General features: G+C 43.0%; 1 protein-coding gene across 2 annotated transcripts in view; it reads left to right on the top strand.

Moving 5' to 3' along the window:
* The window catches only part of LOC139391739 (collagen alpha-1(XIV) chain-like), a 98,864-nt gene extending 80,276 nt beyond the window's left edge, over positions 1-18,588 (top strand). Inside the window, exons 41-47 of one of the 2 annotated variants that reach the window (XM_071139244.1) lie at positions 147-218; positions 1,225-1,260; positions 3,013-3,079; positions 3,293-3,481; positions 4,664-4,741; positions 5,952-6,107; positions 17,142-18,588. In XM_071139244.1, the coding sequence (XP_070995345.1) occupies positions 147-218; positions 1,225-1,260; positions 3,013-3,079; positions 3,293-3,481; positions 4,664-4,741; positions 5,952-6,107; positions 17,142-17,407 (864 nt within the window). In that variant the 3' untranslated portion in view covers positions 17,408-18,588. Of the gene's footprint in view, positions 1-146; positions 219-1,224; positions 1,261-3,012; positions 3,080-3,292; positions 3,482-4,663; positions 4,742-5,951; positions 6,108-17,093 lie in introns of both variants that reach the window. The other variant, XM_071139243.1, reaches the window with a different exon arrangement.
* The last annotated feature ends 1,899 nt before the right edge of the window (positions 18,589-20,487 follow it).

Here is a 20,487-nt window from a genome sequence, read left to right on the forward strand (position 1 = left end):
ATGTGACTGTTTTCTTCTTTGCTTCTTGGCCAAATGTTTTGTAGTACCTCAAGTTACCACTGGAAAAACTGAAGTTACACATTGTACGTTTGAGTGATTGCTCAATCAGTGAGATGACAATTTGTTTGTTTGTGTTTCACCCACAGGGCACTCCAGGAGCTCCTGGGTCACCAGGGTCAAGTGGACCTCCAGGGTCACTGGGAAACCAGGGACCTCCTGTGAGTTATCTGAACCTCTATGTCCATTACTACTACTGAAGCAGAGCTGACCCACTAGCTGAGGAAATACCCAGCAAGCGGAACTGATTGAAATTGCATCATTACAACAAGATACGTCAGTATGATGTCATTTCAATCAGCTTTGCTCGCTTTGTGTAGGATTAGGGAGGGAGGTCTTGGGAGACAGCAAAGCCACATAGTATGTAAATATATTGTACATAGTCCTACAGTACAGTGTATCTATCATAATTAGACCCAGAGTTTTTCCTGACTGCATGACTTGACCAACGAAAGTTACACACTCTAATGAACACAAGGCATTATTCTAGGGCAGGTCACATGGTCAGGAATATACCATATTTCTATGTGTATGTGTAAGGATCTGGGAGAGAGGGTAACAGTTCAGTGGGGATATTCAGAGACAGGGAAAATTATTTAAGGAACTACACAGTGAAGTTAAAACCTGTTTTCCCTTTGTCATAATGGGGTATTGTGTGTAGATTGAGGAGGAAAACACAATTTAATCAATTTTAGAATAAGGCTGTAACATTAAAAAAATAGGTGGAAAAAGTCAAGGGGTCTGAATACTTTACAAATGCACTGTATATTAAGTCACCATAATCAATTTCAGAAAGAAAAGTGGCTTGAACAAGCATCTTTCTAGCCTCAAATGGGAAGCAAGCCTTGTTACGAGAATAAAATCAAAACATTTTCAGTTAAACTTCCTCACAAGATTATCTACATGAATTTTTTAGGACAGCTTATCGTCCAATCAAAGACCAAGAGCCAGAGAAGGTTAGCAGTTATTGCATAGTAGTGCCTCTATGTAATAACTGGTACTGCATAGTTATTATATGACCTTTGCAGAGAAATGGTTATGCCAGGGTTAAAATAATGACCTTAGCAAAAAGGAAAAAGATGACAGCAATTGACAACTCAAACAATTTGTACAGTTTTACTTCATTATTTTCTGTCCATTGTCATTCTACCTCTTGTTCTGTTGCAGGGTCCCGCCGGAAACAAAGGAGAGAAGGGAGAAAGAGTAAGTCATAGATAACAAACATATTGCTTTGGCAGCAGTGGCAACCACCCATTCATGCCAAAACAGCATTTATTAAATTTAATTGAGATATCTTATGATACTTACCTTGTTCTGTATAATATAATTATGTGGCGTAAGTACTGTTCTTAACATCAATTTTCAAAACAAGTAATGCCCTCCTTTCAAGTAATTACTGCTCCTCAGCTTGGAGTTATAGGGGTTATCTGACAGTCTGACAGTAAACAATTACCATTACAACAAGTTTTCTGAAGAGAAATATCACACGTTGTACTGCAACCAGAACCCATTTTGAATACCTTATAAGCTAAAGCTTTAGAGCCGTGTTACTCAGCTGTAGAAAAAGGGTTTCTACTTCACAGCAGTTATATTTTAAAGAGCTATTGTTCTAGTGTTCAAATCAAATTTATTTACATAGCCCTTACATCAGTTGATATCTCAAAGTGCTGTACAGAAACCCAGCCTAAAACACCAAACAGCAAGCAGTGCAGGTGTAGAAGCACAGTGGCTCGGAAAAACTCCCTAGAAAGGCCAAAACCTAGGAAGAAACCTAGAGAGGAACCAGGCTATGAGGGGTGGCCAGTCCTCTTCTGGCTGTGCCGGGTGGAGATTATAACAACATGGCCAAGATGTTCAAATATTCATAAATGACCAGCATGGTCAAATAATAATAATCACAGTAGTTGTTGAGGGTGCAGCAAGTCAGCACCTCAGGAGTAAATGTCAGTTGGCTTTTCATAGCCAATCATTAGGAGTATCTCTACCGCTCCTGCTGTCTCTAGAGAGTTGAAAACAGCAGGTCTGGGACAGGTAGCACGTCCGGTGAACAGGTCAGGGTTTCATAGCCACAGGCAGAACAGTTGAAACTGGAGCAGCAGCACGGCCAGGTGGACTGGGGACAACAAGGAGTCATCATGCCAGGTAGTCCTGAGGCATGGTCCTAGGGATCAGGTCCTCCAAGAGAGAGAGAGAGAGAATTAGAGAGAGCATACTTATATTCACACAGGACACCAGATAAGACAGGAGAAGTACTCCAGATATAACAAACTGACCCTAGCCCCCCGACACATAAACTACTGCAGCATAAATACTGGAGGCTGAGACAGGAGGGGTCAGGAGACACTGTGGCCCCATCCGATGATACCCCCGGACAGGGCCAAACAGGAAGTATATAACCCCACCCACTTTGCCAAAGCACAGCCCCCACACCCCTAGAGGGATATCTTCAACCACCAACTTACCATCCTGAGACATGGCCGAGTATGGCCCTCAAAGATCTCCGCCATGGAACAACCAAAGGGGGGCGCCAACCCAGACAGGGAGATCACGTCAGTGACTCAACCCACTCAAGTGACGCACCTCTTCTAGGGACGGCATGAAAGAGCACCAGTAAGCCAGTGACTCAGCCCCTGTAATAGGGTTAGAGGCAGAGAATCCCAGTGGAGAGAGGGGAACCGGCCAGGCAGAGACAGCAAGGGCGGTTTGTTTTAAGTACTTTACGGATTGGTGTCGCCCGTAACAGCATTGAATGGCTAATAAGATTTTTAGACAAGGCTCAAAAGGCCACATCTAGGCTTGGCCACAACAGCTATGTTTTCCAATTAAAAGAGGATGTCAAATTCATGGCTGGCAGGCTTTCTAGTAATGGTGGAGGATATTTTACCTGTGGGGACGATAAAACAGGTTGGAGTGTAGCCGTGGACTTGGTGTCACCATGTGTTTTTTCCTCTCCAGGGTGACCTGCAATCCCAGGCATCGGTCCAAGCAATCGCCCGGCAGGTCTGTGAGCAACTGATACAGAGTGAGTCATTTTTTTTATCCTCCATCTGGCTCTCTTCCTGTGTGTGTGTGGATGTGTGATTGCATAGGTCTTGTGTCTTTGAGTGTAAGTGTATTTTGTGGAAGGGGTATACAGTACATGAAAATGTGAGTGTTGTCTATGAAAGTGTAAGTGTATTTTGCCATTGTCATCCGTTCATGCTTCACTGACCTCTGTCTGACGTCTGTCCCACAGGTCACATGGCTCGCTACAGCTCCATCCTTAACCACATCCCGAGCGCACCCGTCTCCGTCCGCACCGTTCCAGGTCCCCCAGGAGAGCCCGGGCGGCAGGGCGGCCCAGGACCACAGGGAGAGCAGGGGCCCCCGGGCAGACCAGGGTTCCCCGGGTCCAATGGAGAAAATGGACAAGCAGGAGCAAGAGGTACTGTATAGAGAAGACTCCGATTAAACTTAAGATTTCAAGTGAAGATAGAGTCATGTAACTTATGCCATAAGCTTGTGGGATACGATATTACAGTAAATGATACTGCCAGGTAACGTATTAAAACATAATTTATCAGGTTTCAGGTATGACCCAGATGCAGACAGTGTCGAAGAAACAAAAATGTATTTCTAGTACAGGGGCAGGCAAACAAAAGGTCAAAGGCAGGCAGATGTCAGTAATCCAGAGAAGGTACAAAAGGTCCAGAACGGCAGGCAGTCTCAGGGTCAGGGCACGCAGGGGACAATAATCCAGGGAATTGGGCCAAGGTATAGAACGGCAGGCAGGGTCAGGGCAGGCAGGGGTCAATAATCCAGTGAGGCAGGGCCTCCCGAGTGGCACATTGGTCTATGGCACTGCACAGCAGCGCTAGCTGTGCCACTAGAGATCCTGGTTCAAGTCCAGGCTCTGTCGCAGCTCTAGCGACTCCTGTGGCGGGCCAGGCGCAATGCACACTGATACAGTTGCCAGGTGTACGTGTTTCTTCCTTCACACTGGTGCGGCTGGCTCACGGGTTAAGCAGGAATTGTGTCAAGAAGCAGTGCGGCTCAATTGGGTTGTGTTTGGGAGGACGCACTGCTCTCGACCTTCACCTCTCCTGAGTCCATATGGGCGTTGCAGCAATGAGACAAGACTGTAACTGCCAATTAGAAACCACGAAAAAGAGAACATGTTTTTTGAAATAACAAAAAACATTTCTCCAGTGAGGTGGGGCAAGGTATAGAATGGCAGGCAGGGTCAGGGCAAGCAGAATGGTCAAAACTGGGAAGGACTAGAAAACAGGAGCAAGCACAGACAGGAGCAGGGGAACAAACGCTGGTAGGTTTCATGAAACAAAATTAACTGGCAACAAACAAACAGAGAACACAGGTATAAATACACAGGGGATAATGGGGAAGATGGGTGACACCTGGAGGGGGTAGAGACAAGCACAAAGACAAGTGAAACAGATAAGGGTGTGACACATTAATATAATCAGAATAAAATTATTACACAGGTAGATCTACAATATTGTTCATGCCACTTTTAGTGCTGATGGTGATATAATACGGAAAGGAGATAAGCATGCCCACTTCTCTGCTTTTGTCAAAGTGTGTGTCCCGTTGATCTCTGTCTGTCCAGGTTTGTCAGGAGAGAAGGGTGACAAGGGAAGCCCAGGCGCAGGAGTCCAGGGTCCCAGAGGCCCTGTCGGGCCCCCAGGTAACCAGAACCGCTGATAAACACCCCCCCCAAAAAAACTGCACAGTTCCAACTTCAATTTTCCTCCAGGGACTTCCTTTGCCACCGAGCCTCTGCAGAGGAAATCAACATCTGTTGAGCAGGTGGATTAGAAAATAGGAAGTCATCCGATCTGTTTTTGATTAAGCACACCCGTCTTGATTCAAGGGTAAAATATGGAATGGAGAGAGTAGCTTGAGTTTTATTTAATTTACTTTGGTTGTTTTTCATTAAGCTGCCCTTACTGGTTTAATGAAACCTTATTAGAGGGCATAGCTATTGACTCCTGTATTGATTGTGGTCTAGCTGATACAGTGTGTTGATTGAAATCCTGAAGCAGTTGCCAGGTTGGGCCACAGGAGAGAACTCTGAGAGAACACTTCAGGAATCTGGCATGCGGGAGATGAGTACCCCCAAGGATATTTGAAAAAGGATATTCATAGCATTTCCTGGTGTAGACAGCTCAGTAAAAATAGCATTTTGGGTCTGATGAAAAGACACAAAAGCTTATGCTTATTGGTACTGACCACTGGGAAATGGTAAATGTGCGGAAGTCTGGCCAATCAGTGGCCTAATCATGGATTATGTTTCAAAGCACACTTCTAGATTTAAAGGGATAGTTCACCCAAATTATAAAATTATTTATTGGTTCCCTAACCCTGTAAGCAGTCTATGGATAAGATATGACAGCAATCCATACTTTGGTTTAATTTCTCTGGCACTGCTTCCACATGCTAATGTTTTATCATTTGCGGCACAAATCGCATTCAAGTCATGGGACTGATATTAGCATTTTTCGCACATTATCTTCAAAACATCTATAAATTACTTTGTTGAGCTTTATAATACATTTTAGATACTTTCGTATTATTTGGACATGATGCTAATATCGGTCCCGTGACTTGTTTGGGATTTGCGCCACAAATGGGTAAGGAAACCAATGTGTAATTTGGGTGAACTACCCCTTTAACTTGGTGAATTCTACCTCTATATGCAGTGTTCTTAGTCACAATGAAGACAATAATAATGTCACAATGAAGACAATAATAATAATAATTCACATGATGATTTCACTTCGGAATGTAGCTCAAAGTTAAAACCTTCAATGTTAATTGAAAATGTATTTGTTGTAATAAAACACACTTCCTCCCTTTCTCCGCCTTCTCCTCACCACTCCTTACCTCTCCTCCAGGACCAACGGGTCAGGGCCGGACAGGAAGCCAGGGTCCATCTGGTCGGCCAGGGAACCCTGGAACCCCTGGGCGGCCGGGTATCCCTGGACCAGTGGGGTCGGCTGGACCTCCTGGATACTGTGACCAGAACTCCTGTGTGGGCTACAACGTAGGAGGTAATTATGACCATTCTTCATCCCCTACCACTGTAAACACACCAAAACACAACAAGGCAACATAAAATGATATAAAATACAAAGTCCAATACATTAGATCTAATTGTTTTTGCCATATATAGAGAATTCCAATGTCATTCCCATCATGTTGTTGGGTAGATAACACTTACCTGGGGATACACTCTCTGAGAATGCTTTAAAAACCCTAAAGTCTTGAATAAGGCTGAGGGTTTGTAATCAGAGAATATGTCAAAGGGTTCGGACTGAATCTGGCCTTTTTTTATGTCTTTATATCTGATGTATTGTATCATACCCTGTCAATCAATCACTAACGAATTTAATCCATCAGAAGCTCTTTGACAGGGAGACCTGAGCAAAGAGCTCTCATTGGGTTAAATCCGCCAGAGGGTTGACCCGAATCACACCTTTATCCACACTCACTGTATTTCAAGGTGAAGCTAAGACAACATGACTAGGGTTGAATGGCAGGAACCCGGTTACCTCCCAAAATCACTCCCTTTTCCCGGGATAAATAACTGTGAGAATACTGTAAATTATTATAAATTATTTGTCTGAACAGCATGGCGTGAAATGGAACTGTTAAAGGATATGCAATGTCTAAATCTGGCCTCTCTACAGTCTCTGCATGATGAATTAACGCTCAGGGTGGGGACAGACATCCCATCTCTGTATGGAGCGCAATTCACAGTGCATGTAGACCTACTGTATCATCTCATCATGGTCACTTTTTTTCGTGAGACAGGTAGGCCTACATTTGCTGCAGCATAGCCTATGCTACAGTAATATAAAGACCGAATGCGCCTCTAATTTACCCATATCCATCTGACTTTCGGTGTCACCTTGTTTTGTAATTGTAAAGATGTTTATTTATTATTTGCAGCTGCAGGGAAAAAAAGCATATCACTCGAATATCTTTGCTTTAAATCAGAACACGTGCAAGCAGTCTCTCGCAGTCTTTCTCTCTCTCCATCAATTCCATTCAAATTGCATACAAAATAGATAATCCTCTTCTATATTTGATATATAGCCCTATATACAGTATATGTTCTAGCCTACCTCTTTCAGGTAATACATCCAATGCAGTATTAGCCTTATATTTAGCTAATTAGTGATGGGTTATGTATAATAAGCTTCTAACTTAATGCCTCTGTCTCTTGCGCAGTATGCAAGCACCTGTGCTCCGCAGACCTCTCCTTAATAAACGCTCCTTAGCTCTTGGAGTCCCATGCAGGAAAAGCTAGACTAAATAGCTTGCTGGACATAACTTTTTTAGCATTTCTTATACCAATAGACTATTCGAAGAGGGGCACAAGCTCTTTTTTGCTGAATGATAAATACCTCCAGCCGATAGAACTCACGGGTAGTTTGAAAGAAGAGCGAATGTGCAATGGTGGTAGGCTATAGCAGTTATTTCGCCTTCTGCATCTAATTCTAGTCCTATATTATTCAAGGATAACATTAGAATGAGGAAGATTATGACCACGAAACGTTTTCCATTTAACTGTTGAAAGCGAGGAAGGAATAAAGCAAAAATAGAGTGAGAAAGAGTATGTTGGCTAATAACAATAGGGGAAATATTATGAAAGATATATCAAATCAAATGTTATGTGTCACATGCACATACAACAAGTGTAGACCTTATCGTGAAATGCTTACTTACAAGCCCTTAACCAACAATGCAGTTCAAGAAATAGAGTTAAGATAATATTTACTAAATAAATAAAATTTATAATTAAATAAAAAGTAACACAACAAAATAACAATAACAAGGCTATATACAAGGGGTACCGGTACCGAGACAATGTGTGCCAGGGGTACAGGTTAGTTGAGGTAATTTGTACATGTAGGTAAGGGTAAAGTGACTGCAGAGGTAATAAACAGCAGAGGTAATAAACAGCAGTGTAAAAACAAAGGGGGGGTCAATGTAAATAGTCCGGCTGGCCATTTGATTAATTGTTAATCAGTCTTATGGCTTGGGGGTAGAAGCTGTTAAGGAACCTTTAGGTCCAAGACTTGGCGGTCTAGTACCACTTGCTGTGCTGTAGCAGAGACAACACTCTATGACTTGGGTGACTGGAGTCTTTGACAATTTTTTGGGCCTTCCTCTGACGCTATATATGCGTCAACCTACTAATTATACAAATGTATGTTTTATTTATTTATTCTTGACTGCATTGTTGGTTAAGGGCTTGTAAGTAAGCATTTCACTGTAAGGTCTACTACACCTGTTGTATTTGGCGCATGTGACAAATTCTTCATATGTTATTTGTCACATGCGCCAAATACAACAGGTGTAGTAGACCTTACACTGAAATGCTTACTTACAAGCCCTTTATATTTCAAAATTAAAATCAAATTTGCTAGCGTATACTTGTAACTTTTTAGGCCTCATGTTTCGCACCAGAATTGCATGTTCTCTTCTGGTTTACCATGGTTTGAACAATTTGTGTAATTCAGTATATTGCAATACAATACACACTCAAAAAGATTAGCCTACTGGAGCTAGTTAAATTTATTTCCCCAAGAGAGCATAGCCTATAGCTAGGTACAACTATGGGCTTTTATATTTTTCTGCCGTGCATAATGTGCAGTAGTCTACTGTATATCATAGCCGGATATGGCCGGGGTAGGCTGTCATTGTAAATAAGAATTTGTTCTTAATTGACTTGCCTAGTTAAATAAAGGTTAAATAAAATATATCAGTGCATTTGGAAAGGATTCAGACCCCTTGACTGTTTTTGTTACGTTACAGTCTTATTCTAAAATGGATTAAATAGTTTTTTTCCCCTCATAAATCTACACACAATACCCCAATATGACGAAGCAAAAATCATTTATTTTATTTTTTTTGCAAAAAGATTATTAAGTATCACATTTACATAAGTATTCAGACACTTTACTCAGTACTTTGTTGAAGCACCTTTGGCAGCCTCAAGTCTTCTTGGGTATGACGCTACAAGGTTGGCACTGGGAAACCTAGTCAGTTGTGTTATTTGGGGAGTTTCTTCCATTCTTCTTCGCAGAGCCTCTCAAGCTCTTTCAGGTTGGATAGGGAGCATCTATTTTCAGGTCTCTCCAGAGATGTTTGATTGGGTTCAAGTGCTTTGGCTGGGCGACTCAAGGCCTTTCAGGGACTTGGCTGTGTGCTTAGGCTTGTTGTCCTGTTGGAAGGTGAACCTTCACTCCAGACTGAGGTCCTGAGCACTCTGGAGCAGGTTTTCATCAATGATCTCTCTGTACTTTGCTCCGTTCAGCTTTCTCTCGATCCTGACTAGTCTTCCAGCCCAAGCCGCTGAAAAACATCCCCACAGCATGATGCTGCCACCACCATGCTTCACCGAAGGGATGGTGCCAGGTTTCCTCCAGACATGATGCTTGGCATTCAGGCCAAAAAGTTCAATCTTGGTTTCATCAGACCAGAGAACCTTGCTTCTTATGGTCTGAGAGACCTTTAGATGCCTTTTGGCAAACTTCAAGCGAGCTGTCATGTGCCTTTTGCTGAGGAGTGGCTTCCATCTGGCCACTACCATAAAGGTCTGATTGATGGGGTTCTGTAGAAATGGTTGTCCTTCTGGAAGGTTCTCCACAGAGGAACTCTGGAGCTCTGTCAGAGGGACCATTGGGTTCATGGTCACCTCCCTGACCAAGGCCCTTCAATTTTGAGTCTTATAGCAAAGGGTCTGAATACTTATGTAAATACGTTGGTTTTTTTTGCAAAGATTTCTAAAAACCTGTCATTGTGTGTAGATTGAAGAGGAAAAAGGCTGTAACATAACAAAATGTGGAAATAGGGAAGGGGTCTGAATACTTTCCGAATGCACTGTATGTATTGGATAATGGGAATATGACTGAATATAAATAGTGTAGTTATTCCCTCCGCAAGACAATCAACAAGCGAAATGCAAGTACAGGGACAAGGTAGAGTCGCAATTCAACGGCTCAGACACGAGACATATGTGGCATATGTCTACAGGAAATCAGGGACTACAAAAAGAAAACCTGCCACGTCACGAACACCGATGTCACACTTCCAGAAAAACTAAACACCTTCTTTGCCTGCTTTGAGGATAATATAGTGCCACCGTTGCGGCTCCCCGAACAAAGAGCAGGCCAAAATATCCCTCTCAGCACTGCCTGGACTGCGCCAAAATGCAAACTCATTTATTTTGAGTTATGTTATAATATAATTATTTTTAGGATAATACAGTGCCAAGGACTACGCCTCCCCCTCTCCCTTGTGGCTGATGTGAGTAAAATATTTAAACGTGTTAACACTCGCAAGGCTGCTGGCCTAGACGGCATCCCTAGCCGCGTCCTCAGAGCATGGGCAGACCAGCTTGCTGGTGTGTTTACAGACATATTCAATCGCTCCCTATCCCAGTCTGTTGTCCCCACATACTTCAAGATGGCTACCATTGTTCCGGTACTCAAGAAGGCAAAGATAACTGAACTAAATGACTACTGCCCTGTAGCACTCACTACTGTCATCATGAAGTGCTTTGAGAGACTAGTCAAGGATCATATCACCTCCACCTTACCGGCCACCCTAGACCTACTTCAGTTTGCATACCGCCAGGTCCAGAGATGACGCAATTGCCATCACACTGCCCTATCCCATCTGGACCAAAGGAATACCTATGTAAGAATGCTGTTCATTGACCTCAGCTCAGCATTCAACACCATAGTACCCTCCAAGGTGATCATCAAGCTGGAGGCCCTGGGTCTCAACCTCGCCCTGTGCAATTGGGTCCTGGACTTTCTGACGGCCCGCCCCCAGGCCTCCAACTCAATCATCAAATTTGCAAACAACACAACTGTAGTGGGCTTGATTGCCAACAACGACAAGACAGCCTACAGGGAGGAGGTGAGGGCATTCGGAGTGCGGTGTCAGGAAAACAACATCTCACTCAACGTCAACAAACCAAAGGAGATGATCGTGGACTTCAGGAAACAGCAGAGGGAGCACCCCCCTATCCACATTGAAGGGGCAGCAGTGCAGAAGGTGGAAAGTTTTAAGTTCCTCAGCATACACATCACAGACCAACTGAAATGGTCCACCCACACAGACAGTGTAGTGAAGAAGGCTCAACAGCGCCTCTTCAACCTCAGGTGGCTGAAGAAATTTGGCTTGTCACCCAAAACCCTGACAAACTTTTACAGATGCACAATCGAGAGCATCCTGTCGGGCTGTATCACAGCCTGGTACGACAACTGCACAACCCTCAACCTCAAGGCTCTCCAGAGGGTGGTACGGTCTGTACAACGCATCACTGGGGGCAAACTACCTGCCCTCCATGACACCTACAGCACCCGATGTCACAGGAAGGCCAACGACATCAACCACCTGAGCCACTACCTGTTCACACCGCTACCATCCAGAAGGCGAGGTCAGTACAGGTGCATCAAAGCTGGGACCCTGAGACTGAAAAACAGCTTCAATCTCAAGGCCATCAGACTGCTAAACAGTAATCACTAACTCAGAGAGGTTGCTGTCTACATTGAGACCAAATCACTGGCCACTTTAATAAATGGATCGCTAGTCACTTTATACAATGCCACTCTAAATAATGACACATTAATCATGTTTATATATTTTACATTACTCTTATCACATGTACAGTTGAAGTCGGAAGTGTACATGCACTTAGGTTGTAGTCATTAAAACTTGTTTTTCAGACACTCCACAAATTTCTTGTTAACAAACTATAGTTTTGGAAAGTCGGTTAGGACATCTACTTTGTGCATGACAAGTTATTTTTCCAACAATTGTTTACAAACAGATTATTTCACTTATACTTAACTGTATCACAATTCCAGTGGGTCAGAAGTTTACATACACTAAGTTGACTGTGCCTTTAAACAGCTTGGAAAATGATAGGCTAATTGACAACATTTGAAATACATACCTGTGGATGTATTTCAAGGAAAATCAAAAGAAATCAGCCAAAACCTTAGAAAAAAATTGTAGACCTCCACAAGTCTGGTTCATCCTTGGGAGCAATTTCCAAAAGCTTGAAGGTACCACGCTTATCTGTACAAACAATAGTATGCAAGTATAAACACCATGGCACTACGCAGCCGTCATACCGCTCAGGAAGGAAACACGTTCTGTCTCCTAGAGATGAACGTACTTTGGTGCGAAAAGTGCAATCCCAGAACAGCAGCAAAGGACCTTGTGAAGATGCTGGAGGAAACAGGTGCAAAAGTATCTATATCCACAGTAAAACGAGTCCTATATCGACATAACCTGAAAGGCCGCTCAGCAAGGAAGAAGCCACTGCTCCAAAACCGACATAAAAAAAACAGTTTGCAACTGCACATGGGGACTAAGATCGTACTTTTTGTTTCCTCTGGTCTGATGAAACAAAAATAGAACTGTATGGCCATAATGACCATTGTTATGTTTGGAGAAAAATAGGGATGCTTGCAAGCCGAAGAACACCATCCCAACCGTGAAGCACAGGGTTGGCAGCATCATGTTGTGGGGGTGCTTTGCTGCAGGAGGGACTGGTGCACTTCACAAAATAGATAGCATCATGAGTTAGGAAAATTATGTGGATATATTGAAGCAACGTCTCAAGACATCAGTCAGGAAGTTAAAGCTTGGTCGCAAATGGGTCTTCCAAATGGACAATGACCCCAAGCATACTTCCAAAGTTGTGGCAAAATGGCTTAAGGACAACAAAGTCAAGGTATTGGAGTGGCCATCACAAAGCCCTGACCTCAGTCCCACAGAAAATTAGTGGTCAGAACTGAAAAAGCGTGTGCGAGCAAGGAGGCCTACAAACCTGACTCAGTTACACCAGCTGTCATGAGGAATGGGCCAAAATTCCCCCAACTTATTGTGGGAAGGTTGTGGAAGGCTACCCGAAACGTTTGACCCAAGTGAAACATTTTTAAGGCAATGCTACCAAATACTAATTGAGTGTATGTAAACTTCTGACCCACTGGCAATGTGATGAAAGAAATAAAAGCGGAAATAAATCATTCTCTCTGATATTATTCTGACATTTCACATTCTTAAAATAAAGTGGTGATCCTAACTGGAATCTGTGGAAAGAACTGAAAACTGCTGTTCACAAATGCTCTCCATCCAACCTCACTGAGCTCGAGCTGTTTTGCAAGGAGGAATGGGAAAAATGTTCAGTCTCTCGATGTGCAAAACTGATAGAGACATACCCCAAGCGATTTACAGCTGTAATCGCAGCAAAAGGTGGCGCTACAAAGTATTAACTTAAGGGGGCTGAATAATTTTGCACGCCCAATTTTTCAGTTTTTGATTTGTTAAAAAAGTTTGAAATATCCAATAAATGTCGTTCCACTTCATGATTGTGTCCCACTTGTTGTTGATTCTTCACAACAAAATACAGTTTTATATCTTTATGTTTGAAGCCTGAAATGTGGCAAAAGGTCGCAAAGTTCAAGGGGGCCGAATACTTTCGCAAGGCACTGTATGTATATGTTTATAATGCTTTAGAATGACACTTAAGGTTTTGGTGGGAAATTCCGGGTTACCCAGGAGAAAATTGATTTATTCTCGCGATGGAACATTTGTAAAATACCGGGAAAATATTAAACCCTAAACATGACCTATCTTGAAAAGAAAGTTCTCAGAATCATCTACTCTATTGTAGTACTAACTTACCAGTTACCCAAATTTAATTTGGATGCCCATACAGAGATATATTTAAGTAATTGCCATTTATTTTCTGATTTACTTTATACTTAATAGACTTCGAATTCAAATCAATTGAGACTCACTTGATTAACCTCAGGACTGAACCTCATTAAAATAAATGAGTGGATGTCCTTTATTCTCTGTTTTTGACAGCTTGGGAAAAATGTTTGCCCATTCTATTATCTGATGGTTTTACAGTAAGATGTCTTTGAGCATATGGTTTATTTATGAATCCAATAGTTCCTGTTGTCATTTAAGCACCTTGAAAGACAAAATGCACCCAAGATGCAGAATTTAGCTTGGAAACAATGACTTACAATGTGTTGAATTTATACAATGAATGGTATGTGAGAAAAATAAATGTTTTGCCGCCATGTCTTTATCCCAGTATCTTAGGTTGTGGAATTGAATTCAAACAATCTTGCTTGTTTAAAGTTCTATAGACCTAATAGATATTTGTGAATGCTTGTGACATGTATTTATGTCAAATATAGTTATTCCGACAAAATATCTATAAACTTTTAAAGCCTTATCACGATAAGTCATATTTCAGTATGTTCATGTACATACCACGCTATTGCGTCAAATATGGCCATATTTTACCAAGTTTCAAAAAGACAATTCTGCATCTTTACAGTCATGTGATCATGATTAATTCAACATTATAAACTGGGTGGTTCGAGCCCTGAATGCTGATTGGTTGACAGCCGTGGTATATCAGACCGTATAGCACGGGTATGACAAAACATGCATTTTTACTGCTCTAATTACGTTGATAACCCGTTTATAATAGCAATAAGGCACCTTGGGGGTTTGTGGTATATGGCCAATATACCACGGCTAAGGGCTGTATCCAGGCACTCCGCGTTTGTCGTACAAAAGAACAGCCCTTAGCTGTGGTATATTGGCCATATACCACACTCCCTCAGCCTTATTTCTTAGGTGGTTCATCATCTAATATACTGGATATTGTGAGTGTGGATACAATCTGTAGCGCCCTAACTGTAAATGCATGTGTGCATGGACACCTAGACCATCGATGATGTCTGTCTCTATCACCCTTTTCTCCGAGGAAAAGACGGTACGGTGAGCACACTGTACGGCTAGAAAGGCCGGCGGTGTTCTCCATGTACTCCTCGGTGTGAGTAATACCAGCATGTGATTTTGTCTCGTCTGTCTGACCTGTGGTATGTGTGTGTCTCCCTCTTTCTCCCTCTACTTTCTCTTACTGAAGTCCAACAAAAGTATTGGTAGCGAGCAGCATTCAAAAAGGGTTGTAGTGGAGGTGTGAGGCTAGACAGGCTTGTCGCTTCATTCTACCCCCTTCCAATATCCCCTGTTTTTTTTCAGTCAACAACAACTACTGCTTTGTTTCCTATAAAGATGTTCAAAGTCCTTCTCTTTGTAGAAAAGCATTCTACCTGAGCCTGAGACAATAACTCATTTAGCCATAAATGCATTTTTATGTTTCAGCGCATACAAGCTAAACTCAGCAAAAAAAGAAAATGTCAACTGTGTTTATTTTCAGCAAACTTAACATGTGTAAATATTTGTATGAACATAACAAGATTCAACAACTGAGACATAAACTGAACAAGTTCCACAGATATGACTCACAGAAATTGAATAATGTGTCCCTGAACAAAGGAGGGGTCAAAATCAAAAGTAACGGTCAGTATCTGGTGTGGCCACCAGCTGCATTAAGTACTGCAGTGCATCTCCTCCTCATGGACTGCACCAGATTTGCCAGTTCTTGCTGTGAGATGTTACCCCACTATTCCACCAAGGCACCTGGACATTTCTGGGGTGAATAGCCCTAGCCCTCAACCTCCAATCCAACAGGTCCCAGGCGTGCTCAATTGGATTGAGATCCGGGCTCTTCGCTGGCCATGGCAGAACACTGACACTCCTGTCTTGCAGGAAATCACGCACAGAACAAGCAGTATGGCTGGTGGCATTGCCATGCTGGAGGGTCCTGTCAGGATGAGCTTGCATGAAGGGTATCACATGAAGGAGGAGGATGTCTTCCCTGTAACGCACAGCGTTGAGATTGCCTGCAATGACAACAAGCTCAGTCCGATGATGCTGTGACACACCGCCCCAGACTATGATGGACCCTCCACCTCCAAATCGACCCCGCTCCAGAGTGCAGGCCTCGGTGTAACACTCATTCCTTCGACTGTAAATGCGAATCCGACCATCACCCCTGGTGAGACAAAACCGTGACTCGTCGGTGAAGAGCACTTTTTGCCAGTCCTGTCTGGTCCAGTGACGGTGGGTTTGTGCCCATAGGCGACGTTGTTGCCGGTGATGTCTGGTGAGGACCTGCCTTACAACAGGCCTACAAGCCCTCAGTCCAGCCTCTCTCAGCCTATTGTGGACAGTCTGAGCACTGATGGAGGCATTGTGCGTTAATGGTGTAACTCGGGCTGTTGTTGTTGCCATCCTGTACTTGTCCGGCAGGTGTGATGTTTGGATGTACAGATCCTGTGCAGGTGATGTTACATGTGGTCTGCCACTGCGAGGGTGGTCAGCTGTCTGTCCAGTCTCCCTGTAGCACTGTCTTAGACGTCTCACAGTACGGACATTGCAATTTATTGCCCTTGCCACATCTGTGGTCCTCATGCCTCCTTACAGCATGCCTAAGGCACGTTCACACAGATGAGCAGGGACCCTGGCATCTTTCTTTTGGTGTTTTTCAGAGTCAGTAGAAAGGCCTCTTTAGTGTCCTAAGTTTACATAACTGTGACCTTAATTGCCTACCGTCTGAAAGCTGTTAGTGTCTTAACGACCGTTCCACAGGTGCATGTTTATTAATTGTTTATGGTTCATTGAACAAGCATGGGAAACAGTGTTTAAACCCTTTACAATGAAGATCTGTGAAGTCATTTTTACGAATTATCTTTGAAAGACAGGGTCATGACAAAGGGATGTTTCTTTTTTTGCTGAGTTTAGTATATATTTTATCCAAGGCTTCTCTATGCTTCTGCAGTGAATGTGTACAGTTTTTATATTCCAAAAGGAGCCAGTGGTTGACTAATACTGATTGTCATTTGATGCGTTATTCAGTTGAGCTTTCTCATATATTTAGTAAGAGAACCACTTAGATCTCCTTACCTTGTCAGTGTTGCTCCTCCCTACTCCTCTTTAACTCTTCTGGCCGCTTTGATGTCGACGCTAACACTGTTCTTCCTGTGTGTCTCTGCCTCCTTCCTGTCCTGTCCCGCTAACCCAATCAAAAACAAACAAACACATGCACGCTTTGGGGGTGGCCACGGTGGCTATAGAGGGTGGCATCGGTGGTGACACATCTGACCGCCACAATCTTCCCTTAGTCCAATTGCCCCCCAACACCTACCAGAACTATGACGAGGTGGAGGAGGAGGACCCCTATAGGTATGGCGAGGGGGGCTACCCCTCCGAGTACTATCAGCCCAACTACCCGGCGCCTCGACCGGTCGTGCCCGAGGACCCAGGCCTCACCCAGGGTGACGAGGTGCTGAGGTCCCCCGGGATCCACCGCTCCTACAGGAGCCTGGCTGACAAGAATGATAAGAAAGAAGAAGAGGGGCCGGGGGAGAGGAAGATGGTTGTCCCATGAGGGAGAACAAGCTAAGGAGAGCCTTGTGGAAGTCGGGGATACACGACAGGAGTTGGGACTGTTCAGTTGGAGGGATAAATATCCAAAGGGGGGTCTAAGGACTATCATAAAGTGCCTGATGTCAATGTCAAAGGGACATATAGGAGGGGAAGGGTGGTGGAGGTTGGAGGAGAGAGTGGGAGGGACCATCTTCTCCTTTTCTTCTCTCTGGAAGTGTTGTGGTTGGTGGTGTAGATAGGGGTTATGTACTGTTGGTTCCAGTGTGGTCAGATTTTTGTGTGTGTAAATCAGTTACATCAAGAGATACATTTGTATTGTTGTTTTCTTTTCGTTTTCAGCATACCACCTAATCTCATTTAATGCAATTTATCAATTTCCTGGTCGCGGTTTACTTCAAGTGCTATAGTATAATATAATATAGTTTAGTATGTTATAGTATAGTAAATAGTATAGTAGTAATATTTCAGTTCAATGGGAGCTTTTATGGCTAGGATATTACTCAAGAATGGATAGCAAGTGCTATTTGAACATTTTGAAAATAAAATTGAATATTAACGATCTACTACTTGGTCATATTAGTAGTGAATATAACTACCTATATTGATAACTACCCAACTAACATTATAAACAGACTCAATATGACAAGTTATTCTCCAATTATTATTATTTATTTTGAGGAAATGTCCCATATTGTAATATTTGCATGTGTGTTTGTTTATCATCTAATCATTCCATATCAATTTATAGTGCTATTTTGTCCCCAGCCAAAGGATACAACATATATGTGTTCATATCTTGACAGGGTCAAGCCATATAGCCCAACTAATACCTCCATTGCAGTGTTCGCTACAAACATGTCTCTCTTTGTATTTTTAGGATATGTCTTCAAAGGGTGTTTGAGAAGGCGCTAAACATGTAATATAACAAGATTATTAGTTAAATTATTTTTTAATAAATGTTTGTTTTATTTCAAGTGTCTCGGAATATGGTCTCCAGAACCCCTAAAGTATTGTGATGAGTTGTTAGGCCTGTGGTCTATTAGCCTTGCAGAGCTCAAGAGATAAACTATGTGGAACAGGCCACTGTGGCCCCTCTCATCAGAATATGGTTCTATCAAGAAAGTAATTTATTTTTTACTTGGTATTGATTTTTCAAACAATAAAATTGAAGTATAACCATTAGTCACAGTGGGTACTCTCAACACTGCTTCTTTGTTCATATGGATGTGTTTGTTTTCTCCGACTAGCAGGCCTAATAGCATGCACTTCAATTGAACCAATGGTAGAACTTAAATTACATTTTCAGTTAAAATACTTTTCATTACTAGAGGACCCGCATAGATGGCAACTCCAAAGCAATGTGTACTTGCTATAGCTGAGAGTCTTCTAGATGACATCCTTAATACTTGTTGTGGTTTTCTTAGCAATCTGCACTTGAAAAGGGATGCACTGAAACTTTGCAAGCAAGCAGTGGGCAATACTTTCTTATTTTTAATCACTAAGCTATACACTATCACAGCTTTTTCAGTACATTGCCTTTTTCCCTTTTCTCCCTTCGTCATCAGCATCTTGCACTCTACATAGGACTTACAACCAAATGAACTGATGGAACTGACACACACCGAAACGGTGTGACGCCAGAAACGTTCTCCCTCTGTCTAATTGCAGAGTGAGAGTAGAGTCTGCCTCGCTATTAATTTCTGCCGCCTCCCAAGGGGAGGTGTAATTACATGATCTGCACCCAGGAAGTCTCCAGGCCAGATGTTAGATCCCCTGGAATCACGCTGCTAAGTGGGGCCTAGTGACAGACAGACATACAGACAGACAGGTACCCCTGTACATTGGTCTGCCTTTTTTCTCCAGGTGATGAAAGATCGTTGCTGTGAACACCATGGACTGAATGTAATTGCCAGAGTCATGAAAGATACACACCGAAATATGTGCAATTAAGTGTGCAAGGCTTTTGTTAAGTAGTATCTGATAAAATTGCGCTCTTCTTCCTCTACGATCTCCAATCATGCTCTTCCTCCATTTCATCCGGCTGCTTCTCAACAGCCAGCCAGAGCCCAGATTGAGCAACTTGCCCTGAAACCTACCTTGGGGCAAAGCTTAATTTCCAGATGATTAGCCCAGCCCAGGCATTTACTACATTTACCTCCATTCAAGTGCTTCATAGCCATAGGGAAACCACTACCATGCCTTAAGGAAAACTACAGTAGGTGATGACACTTTGAGGCCATCAAAAGAAAAACACAATCACAGAGATGGCATCAAGAAGTGGGTGTCACGCTCCTGGGTGTTCTGTTGTCCCTTGGTGTGAGAATCTGCGGCTGCTTCTGAAACAAAGGCGGAAGTACTTATATTCTCTGGAGGCCTCCACCATCCCAATAACAAACAGGCCTCCACCATCCCAATAACATACCAGCCTACATCATCCCAATGACAAACAGAGGCCTCCACCTTCCCAATAACATACAGGCCTCCACCATCCCAATAACATACAGAGGCCTCCACCATCCCAATAACATACAGGCCTCCACCATCCCAATAACAAACAGAGGCCTCCACCATCCCAATAACAAACAGGCCTCCACCATTCCAATAACAAACAGAGGCCTCCACCATCCCAATAACAAACAGGCCTCTACCATCCCAATAACAAACAGGCCTCCACCATCCCAATAACAAACAGAGGCCTGCACCATCCCAATAACAAACAGGCCTCCACCATACCAATAACAAACAGGCCTCCACCATACCAATAACAAACAGGCCTCCACCATCCAAATAACAAGCGGAGGCCTCCACCATCCCAATAACAAACAGGCCTCCACCATACCAATAACAAACAGGCCTCCACCATACCAATAACAAACAGGCCTCCACCATCCAAATAACAAGCGGAGGCCTCCACCATCCCAATAACAAACAGGCCTCCACCATCCCAATAACAAACAGGGCTCCACCATCCCAGTAACCAGCAAACAGCCCCCTTATAAACCATGTGGCAGGTACAGTTGAAGTCGGAAGTTTACATACACCTTAGCCAAATACATTTAAACTCAGTTTTTCACAATTCCT

This window comes from Oncorhynchus clarkii, chromosome 32, assembly GCF_045791955.1.
Source record: "Oncorhynchus clarkii lewisi isolate Uvic-CL-2024 chromosome 32, UVic_Ocla_1.0, whole genome shotgun sequence".
NCBI lineage: Eukaryota > Metazoa > Chordata > Actinopteri > Salmoniformes > Salmonidae > Oncorhynchus > Oncorhynchus clarkii.